Consider the following 10,000-nt stretch of genomic DNA (forward strand, 5'->3'; position numbering starts at 1 on the left):
AGTGTGGGCACAGTTGATGAGCCGGTCGTCAGATAACCCCCCTCAGTAACCTCTGATCAGCTGATCATGAGCTGTGTGTAGCTGTCAGGCGTATGGATCAGGCTTTATATCCTCTAATGAACCCTTCAGAATAGGCAGGTGCTGATCCAGCAGGTCATACTGTGAATGCTGCTACACTCAAGTGTTCCCCTGATCAGCTCTGCAGGTTAAACTGAGGTTAGCTCGGGGAACTCTCGACAGTGATGTGAATCAGTGGAACTGTTGAACTGGTGTGTGTTACAATGCTGAAGTTCTGTGCTAAACACTGATTATAAGATGCTTTACTGTGTTATCTTAGAGCTGATGCAGATTAGCCACAACTGAAGACAAAGCAGGAGCTGATCTGATGAAGTACACCTAAACTCCTGTGTTAGAGAGAAACAACAGGAGCAACAGAAGATACAGCAGCACTCTGCTGCAGGTCTGACATCTGCACTTCTTTAAAGGGTTCATCTCTCTGTTTCTACTGATGTTTGACCACTGAAATATTATTTTACAACTGAAATCTGTTTAATAAATCAGTTTAATAAATCAGTTTAATAAATCAGTTTAATAAATCAGTTTAATCTTCAGATGCGCCATGATGACCTTCACCCAGAGATGATGATGATGATGATGATGATGATGATCTTCTGTGCTGATAACTGTGTGTGGATCATTTGTTTGTTTGTGACATCCACACCCTCTCTGGTGTTTTATAAATCTTCACACACACACGCACACACACACACACACACAGCAGACTCTGACTCCTCCGCGGTAGATATGCGCGCAGGTTTATGAGCAGATGAACTCTTATCTTATCCAGTTTAATATATGACTGTTTACAGCCGCAGTAACCCTGAGCTCGCACATCAACAGCTCGGAGATCAGTCAATAACCGACGGCCACCGGGCAGAGGTCAGAACCCGCGGAGACACCGGCGACACCGGCTGCTGTTTCTGCTGTCAACAGAGCAGTCCTGAGGGGCCAAACATCCATGCGCGGAAAACTGCAGACTCATGATCGCGAGAAGAATCACAGGTGATCTCTGAGACACACACACACACTCAGTCACACACGCACACCGACACCGTCACGCACACCGACACCGGCTCTCCTCAGACCGCGGCCGCGCGCGCAGCACCATGGGCCGCTACAGCGGGAAGACCTGCCGCCTCATCCTGATGCTCGTCATCACCGTCATCTTCTTCGTGGCGGAGATCGTGGCGGGCTACATGGGCAACTCGGTGGCGCTGGTGTCGGACTCCTTCAACATGCTGTCGGACATCCTGTCGCTGTGCGTCGGGCTGACGGCGGCGCGGGTGTCGCGGCGCGCGGGCTCCGGGCGCTTCTCCTTCGGGTTGGGCCGGGCGGAGGTGGTGGGAGCGCTGGCCAACGCGGTGTTCCTGATCGCGCTCTGCTTCTCCATCAGCATGGAGTCCCTGAAGAGGCTCGCGATGCCGCAGGCGATAGACGACGCGCCGCTGGTGCTGATCGTGGGCTCGCTCGGGCTGGCGGTGAACTTGGTCGGGCTGGTGATCTTCCAGGACTGCGGGCGGCTGTGCGGGCGGCGGGGGAAGGAGAAGAAGCGGGAGGAGCACCGGGAGGACCGGGAGCAGGAGCTGGAGCAGGTGGAAACAGGTGCTGATCACACCACAGACCCGCCGCTACACCGGCAGCAGGGTTACACACACACACACACACACACACACACACAGTAGCCGGTCACCGTAAACTCGCTTCAGGACGCGCTTCTGTCAGGACCGAGTGTGCGGAACACACTGCACACGGAGTTAAAGGGGCAGTTGACACAGAAATGAGCAGGTACTCATTGATTACTCTCCTTCTAATGATTTTCAGCCTTTTACGAGTTTTGTTTTCTGTTGAACACAAAAGAAGATACTTCGAAGAATGCTGTTAAATTGACTTATATATGGAAAACAAATGGAAGTCAGTGGTTACAGGCTTCAGCATTCTTCAGATGATCTCCTTCTGTGTTCAACAGCAGAAAGAAACTCTGCACCTCATGGAAAGGCTGAGTAAATGACTGCTGAATCTTCAGTTTTGGGGGGACTGACCTTATAATGCTGAGAGGTGAACACTACAGTGCTGAACTGACTCAAACTTATCATCAAGCACAAGCTGCAGGGTTTATGGGCAATAGCCTGTTCTAGTGCAGATCTGTTTAACGGGAGCGTTCACACACAAATGAACATTTACTCACTGTTGACTCCTCTGATGAGCACAAAAGAGAATACTTTGAGGAAAACCGGTAACCATTGACTTACATAAGGAATAGAACATTAGTTTCACTTTAGATTCCACTCCCTATTAATGCCTTTATGTTCAACAGTAGAAACTTGAACAGGTTTGGAAGAAGCGAGAGTGTAAATGGAGACTGAGTGTTAGTTTTGGGTGAACTGACCCTTTAACTGAAGCTGAGGGGCACTGTGGTGAATTTACAGTGAAGGACAGCAGGAACACTCTTACACACAGAGTCACTCGCTGTTTACAGTTCAGACTGCTTCAGCTGAAGTGAATATGACCAGCGTTAGGTGTAAACAGTAGAATCAGGCAGCTCTTCATCTGGAGCTCAGGGGTATATTTCCAGAATAATTACATTCCTAAACTAGAGAAGGTCTCGTCTGACAGGACAGTCCCTGCACAACTGATGATTGTCATGTCCTCACACATATAGTGCACTGTTCTGCTCTGCACAGTGAAGCTCTTTAACTAATCTGTTATTAAAATGCTCAAGCATGCTGTCTGAATATATATGAAGCTAAGGGGCGTGTCTGACTCCGAGGTGTTTAATTAATCATTTCTTTTGAAGTTACTACCTACACCACTGAACACAACTGACCATCAACATGCATTACTGTGGTGTACTGGAGTATAATACACCCTCTAGAGGACCACTACAGCAAACTACAGTACTAGCGCATTTGTTCACAATTATATTATATTTATTAAGTTACCATAGCAACTGTAGAATCACCACAACAGATCAATTACTATAGTTGTTCTGTTACCATAGCAACTGCAGAATCAGCACAACAGATCAGTTACTATTGTTGTTGTGTTACCATAGCAACTAGAATAATCACAACAGGTCAGTTACTATAGTTGTTGTGTTTCCATAGCAACTGTAGAATCACCACAACAGATCAATTACTACAGTTGTTGTGTTACCATAGCAACTGCAGAATCAGCACAACAGATCAGTTACTATTGTTGTTGTGTTACCATAGCAACTAGAATAATCACAACAGGTCAGTTACTATAGTTGTTGTGTTTCCATAGCAACTGTAGAATCACCACAGCAGATCAATTACTACAGTTGTTGTGTTACCATAGCAACTGCAGAATCAGCACAACAGATCAGTTACTATTGTTGTTTTGTTACCATAGCAACTATAATAATCACAACAGGTCAGTTACTATAGTTGTTGTGTTTCCATAGCAACTGTAGAATCACCACAACAGATCAATTACTACAGTTGTTGTGTTACCATAGCAACTGCAGAATCACAACAACAGATCAATTACTATAGTTGTTGTGTTACCATAGCAACTGCAGAATCACAACAACAGATCAATTACTATAGTTGTTGTGTTACCATAGCAACTAGAATAATCACAACAGGTCAGTTACTATAGTTGTTGTGTTTCCATAGCAACTGTAGAATCACCACAACAGATCAATTACTACAGTTGTTGTGTTACCATAGCAACTGCAGAATCAGCACAACAGATCAGTTACTATTGTTGTTGTGTTACCATAGCAACTAGAATAATCACAACAGGTCAGTTACTATAGTTGTTGTGTTTCCATAGCAACTGTAGAATCACCACAACAGATCAATTACTACAGTTGTTGTGTTACCATAGCAACTGCAGAATCACAACAACAGATCAATTACTATAGTTGTTGTGTTACCATAGCAACTGCAGAATCACAACAACAGATCAATTACTATAGTTGTTGTGTTACCATAGCAACTAGAATAATCACAACAGGTCAGTTACTATAGTTGTTGTGTTACCATAGCAACTGCAGAATCACCACAACAGATCAGTTACTATAGTTGTTGTGTTACCATAGCAACTGCAGAATCACAACAACAGATCAATTACTATAGTTGTTGTGTTACCATAGCAACTAGAATAATCACAACAGGTCAGTTACTATAGTTGTTGTGTTACCATAGCAACTGTAGAATCACCACAACAGATCAGTTACTATAGTTGTTGTTACCATAGCAACTGCAGAATCACCCACAGCTGTCTGAAGATATTCCATCTGTTGAACACACACACACACACGCACACGCACACACATACAGACACACACACATGGTTATGATGATGTTATTGTAAAGATATGATGTTATGATTGTGAGCTCAGTGGTGTGTAGAGCCGCTGGTGTTCTGCGCTGAAGCGTCCGCTGGCCAGAAGCTCTTCCACTTGTCCATTATCATCCACAGGCCTGCAGGAGGAGAAGACTGAGAAAGATGGAGCGCCGCTCAACATCAGGGGTCAGTCAGAGAGTGTGTGAGAGAGTGTTTAAGAGAGTGTGTGTGTGTGTGTGTGTGTTGATCTGTGCATGTCTGCTGATCTGTGTGTGTGTGTGTGTGTTTGAGAGTGTGTGTGTGTTGATCTGTGCATGTCTGCTGATCTGTGTGTGTGTGAGAGAGTGTTTGAGAGTGTGTGTGTTGATCTGTGCATGTCTGCTGATCTGTGTGTGTGTGTGTGTGTGAGAGTGTTTGAGAGAGTGTGTGTGTGTGTGTGTGTTGATCTGTGCATGTCTGCTGATCTGTGTGTGTGTGTGTGTGTGTGTGTGTGTGTGTGTGTGAGAGTGTTTGAGAGAGTGTGTGTGTTGATCTGTGCATGTCTGCTGATCTGTGTGTGTGTGTTGATCTGTGCATGTCTGCTGATCTGTGTGTGTGTGAGAGAGTGTTTGAGAGAGTGTGTGTGTTGATCTGTGCATGTCTGCTGATCTGTGTGTGTGTGTGTGTGAGAGTGTTTGAGAGAGTGTGTGTGTGTGTGTGTGTTGATCTGTGCATGTCTGCTGATCTGTGTGTGTGTGTGTGTGTGTGTGTGTGTGTGAGAGTGTTTGAGAGAGTGTGTGTGTTGATCTGTGCATGTCTGCTGATCTGTGTGTGTGTGTGTGTGTGAGAGTGTTTGAGAGAGAGTGTGTGTGTGTGTGTGTGTGTTGATCTGTGCATGTTTGCTGATCTGTGTGTGTGTGTGTGTTGATCTGTGCTTGTCTGCTGATCTGTGTGTGTGTGTGTGTTGATCTGTGCATGTTTGCTGATCTGTGTGTGTGTGTGTGTGTGTGTGTTGATCTGTGCTTGTCTGCTGATCTGTGTGTGTGTGTGTGTTGATCTGTGCATGTTTGCTGATCTGTGTGTGTGTGTGTGTGTGTGTTGATCTGTGCTTGTCTGCTGATCTGTGTGTGTGTGTGTGTGTGTGTTGATCTGTGCATGTCTGCTGATCTGTGTGTGTGTGTGTGTTGGTCAGGTGTGCTCCTGCATGTGCTGAATGATGCTCTGGGCTCAGTGGTGGTGGTCGTGGCCTCAGCTCTGTTCTATGTGTGGCCCCTGGAGCCCGAGCAGCCCTGTAACTGGCAGTGTTATGTGGACCCCAGCCTGACGCTGGTGATGGTCATCATCATCCTGTCCTCCGCCGCACCGCTGCTCAAAGAAACCACCACCATCCTGCTGCAGATGAGCCCCGAGGACCTGCCCGTCAGCGCCATACGTCAGTGTCTGCACACACGCAACACAACACAACACAACACACACACACACACGCTGAAAGCAGCAGAACACAACACACTGAGAAACTAAATACAGCAGTGTTAGATGTGTCCAGCTCACACACTGATCATATACTGATGATGATGATGATGATGAAGGTGATGATGATGATGCTGATGTCGTGTCCGTCTCTGCAGTGGAGAGTGTGTGTCGGCTGCCGGGCGTCTCCAGTGTGCACGAGGCTCATGTGTGGGAGCTGGCGAAGGGCAGGAACGTGGCGTCTCTGCATGTAAAGCTGCAGGCTCCGGCAGGTGCGCTGTGGGCTCAGGTGTCTCTGCAGCAGCAGATCACGCAGATCTTCCACCGCGCCGGCGTGCACAGCCTCACGCTGCAGCTGGAGCTGGCCGACTCAGATGCAGACTCCTCCTGCAGCGCCCCCTGCCTGTCCTCCTCCTGCCAGAAGCTGTCCTGCTGCCCCGCCGGCCCCGTGTGTGTGTGTGCGCCGCCCAGAGACAGCAGCACGGAGAAACACACACCTGAGGCCTGCACACACAGCTCCAAACTCTAGAGCAGGTGCGTAAGTGTGTGTGTGTGTGTGTGTGTGTGTGAGAGAGGGAAAGAGTGTTTTTGTGTATGTGTGTGTGTCAATGTGTTCCCTTTAAGGTCAGTGTTAGGGTCAGGGTTGACCGCATTATGGGTTATCGGCGGATGACCCATCACTCTGATTAGTCAGGAGACAAGCCGATGAACGCCTGCGAGCTGCAGAGAGACCGAAGACAGACACACACTGCTGAGCCGGTGCTGGGCCCTTTACACAGGCTGTTTCTCAATATGGGTTCTTCAGCGGTCTTACGTCCTCGTATAACGTCATCATCGACCACCAAAGTTCAGTTCCAATACTCAAGACCACACGAACAGAGGACGCCTGAAACATTCAGTCATTCATTTACTTCAAGGCTTAGTCCCTTTATTAATCCAGAGTCGCCACAGCGGAATGAACCGCCAACTTATCCAGCATGTTTTTATGCAGGGGATGCCCTTCCAGCCGCAACCCATCTCTGGGAAACATCCATACACACTCATACACTACGGCCAGTTTAGTTGATCAGTTCCCCTATAGCGCATGTGTTTGGACTGTGGGGGAAACCGGAGCACCCGGAGGAAACCCACACCAACACGGGGAGAACATGCAAACTCCACACAGAAACACCAACTGACCCAGCCGAGACTCGAACCAGCGACCTTCCTGCTGTGAGGCGACAGCACTATCTACTGCACCACTGCGTCGCCCCTCTTCAGTTCCATTATGACCTTACTCAGATGAATCGAAGGTCTGTTTACATGGTGGACTCTTAATCAGAGGATATCGCAGATTACAGGTGTTCATGTAGACGTCCTGACTCATGAGCGCCTCCAGCTGTGAAGGAGCTCGTCTGCAGCTCACCGGTGTTCATCTGTTTCCTAATGCTGCAGTCACACTCGAGTTTGAGCGTGTGGAATTCTGTTGTACAGCGCTGTGAAAAGGGGCGGGATTAAACAAGATGATTAGACATTTACAAAGCGAGTGATTGGTCCATGTTTTAAATTCCACCCAGAGAGCTCATGTTGATCCTCGATTGGTCTCACACAGTCACATGATGTGATTCCGCAGGTCAGAGTTCACCAAGCTTGAACTTCCAACACAGCGAACTGAGAAACCTGCTGCACGAGCTTGTGTTTCCAGTCTGACACATTCACGTGTGTGTATGAACGGAAGTCTATGGAGAGAACAGTGCAGTGTGAGCGCAGCTTTACTCCAGAGTGATGGGTCGTCTGTCAATAACCCATAATGCTGTCAACATAATACTGGAGCTCCCAAACTGGAAGAGAACGAAGGTTACAAGCAACAGAGAAGATTTAAATCTGAGAGAGATTGTGTGTGTGTCTGTGTGTGATTATGAATGTTAATGTGTATATGAATGTGTGTGTAACACCACTGTGTGTGTGTGTGTTTCCTCCTCAGGACTCTCCTCATTCCTCCTGCAGTGTGTGTGTGTGTGTGTATGGAGCAGCAGATCTCCTGCGCACCACAGCATCTGCAGATTATTTATTACACTAATGCAGGACACACACAACAAACACACACACACAACCCTCAAATACAGGACCTGCTTCAAGACAATCGAGCTGATCTCTGCTGATCGTGTGTGTGTGTGTGTCTCTATAATGACGCTTCTAGTGCCTTAATGTCCATGTATAACCGCTCACACTACTGAGATATGCAATGATGTTCAATACTCCATGTCTTCTGTCTGACATGACACTCGTCTCTCTCTGTGTGTGTGTGTGTGTGTGTGTGTGTGTGTGTGTGTTGATTTGCAGTGAATATATGCAGCAGAAGCTCATTATTATCATTATCCTGTAAATCTTCCAGATTTAATCAGTCGTCTTCATTTCTGCTGATTCCACATAACAGTGTGTGTTACTCACAATCACGAAGTCCTTCACTCTGTGTGTGTGTGTGTGTGTGTGTAACTCTACACACTGCTCTGTCTGTTCATTATTGTTTATGAGTAAACTCAGCTGAATGTCCACCACTGCTCCGACTGATCCCTGATCAGCTGCTCACATCAGCAGTGCTGTGGAGACCCCATCTTCAGGAGGACGAGCACTGCAGATACACACACACACTCCTGCAGGTCAGTCGTTGGTGCGTGTCCTCCAGATCGTGCGGTGTCGCATCAGTAAACAGATCAGAGCAGCCAATTAAAGATGGAGGAGCTGCAGGTGTCAGTGTTTCCATGCAGAGTCACACCAACACAACACACACCATTACAGCTTCCTGGAAAACACCTGAGAGACACAGATCTGATGACACACACACACACACACACACACACACTCGAGAAGCAGGAGGAGGAGCTCCAACACAACAGCCAATCACAGTGCAGCACTCCGCACACATCACTGAATATTAAATGAGCAGAGATAAAAACAGCAGAGGGAGGATCTGTTCACACACACACACACACACACACACGCACGCACGCACGCACGCACACACACCTGATCCCAGACCGCTCTTCATCACACACACACACACACCAACCGCTGGTTTAATAAGAGCAGTTACTAAAGAGAGGAGTATAAAGACAACACAGAATCAGCTCTGTGTGTGTGTGTGTGTGTGTGTGTTGTTTCCGTCCTGAGATGATGATGATGAAGGTCCCCAGAGCTCAGAGCTGCAGGTCTGTGACTCAGTTTCACCGCCTCACCCTATCCCTCATTATCTCCATCACTGACGCCAGCCTGCATCCCGTTACTTAGCAACTCACCACAGCAGCAGCAGCAGCATCATCAGCATCTCTCCATCAGCTCTGCTCCATCACTCATCACGATCATAAACTCTGAGCTCCTCCAGCTCTGCTCCTCCTCAGATGAAGACAGGCCTCAGATGTCCATCCTTCAGCTGACCAGAGCTCAGAGTTCTGCAGCAGGGTCTGGTCTACTGATGTGGAGGAGCGCAGACCTGCATGATGGAGCTGTGTTAGCAGTGAAGCACCGCTGATCATCCAGGAGCACCCCATGATTCCTCACTGATCTGCATGGGGTAATGGAGGATCCAGCTGGATGGAGAAGTCATGATGTGTGTGTGATGCAGGAAGAGCAGGTTCAGCAGTAGGAGATGGTCCTTCATCCAGGCGGTGTGAGATCCTGCAGCTACTGAATGAATACTGATGAAATGACAGATGGAGCAGTGTGTCGATGATCAGAGAATCCTCCTGTGATTGGATGATGGCTGTCCGTGATGTGCTGTGACTAGAGAATAGTAGGAGACCCAGAGCAGATCCCTGAGGTGCTCCAGTGGCCAGATGATGAGCTCTCCAGGAGACTCTGAATGATCTGCTGGTGAGGTCAGACTCCAACCAGCAGAGCGGGGTCCAGTGATGTCCACTGAGGAGAGGGTGGACACACACACACACACGCTTCTGTATACAGCAGTGATGCTCATTGAGGACAGGGTGGACGCTGGATGTCACTGTAGCAGCAGCAGACGGGTCCAGTTAGAGCAGAATGGAGGATCTAGAGCCCTGGCCATCCGCTGGGCTGCAGTGTCAGACAGCAGTGCAGTCTCAACACTTCTGAAGCCTGATCAGTTTATTTGTCAGATAATAATGTGGAAATCTGGTTCATAACAGCTCTTCCAGTGTTTGGCAGTGAAGGGAAGCAGAAAGAG

At 47.9% G+C, this 10,000-nt stretch overlaps 1 protein-coding gene across 1 annotated transcript; it reads left to right on the forward strand.

Annotated features, from left to right (window-relative positions):
• Positions 1-878: 878 nt before the first annotated feature.
• slc30a10 (solute carrier family 30 member 10) lies at positions 879-8,758 on the forward strand. The gene is made up of 5 exons (XM_056470992.1): positions 879-1,662; positions 4,510-4,560; positions 5,546-5,785; positions 5,982-6,357; positions 7,787-8,758. Exons 1-4 carry the CDS (start codon positions 1,167-1,169, stop codon positions 6,350-6,352), a joined length of 1,158 nt encoding a protein of 385 aa, XP_056326967.1. The 5' UTR covers positions 879-1,166; the 3' UTR covers positions 6,353-6,357; positions 7,787-8,758.
• Positions 8,759-10,000: the final 1,242 nt, after the last annotated feature.

This window comes from Danio aesculapii, chromosome 13, assembly GCF_903798145.1.
Source record: "Danio aesculapii chromosome 13, fDanAes4.1, whole genome shotgun sequence".
NCBI classification, from domain to species: domain Eukaryota; kingdom Metazoa; phylum Chordata; class Actinopteri; order Cypriniformes; family Danionidae; genus Danio; species Danio aesculapii.

What these genes read in the sequence shown, in the direction of transcription:
- slc30a10 (XM_056470992.1), top strand. Translation starts at nt 1,167, where the DNA reads ATGGGCCGCTACAGCGGGAAGACCTGCCGCCTCATCCTGATGCTCGTC. An exon ending in GCTGGAGCAGGTGGAAACAG is followed by an intron (nt 1,663 to 4,509) that starts GTGCTGATCACA and finishes TATCATCCACAG; the next exon opens with GCCTGCAGGAGGAGAAGACT. An exon ending in CCTGCCCGTCAGCGCCATAC is followed by an intron (nt 5,786 to 5,981) that starts GTCAGTGTCTGC and finishes CCGTCTCTGCAG; the next exon opens with TGGAGAGTGTGTGTCGGCTG.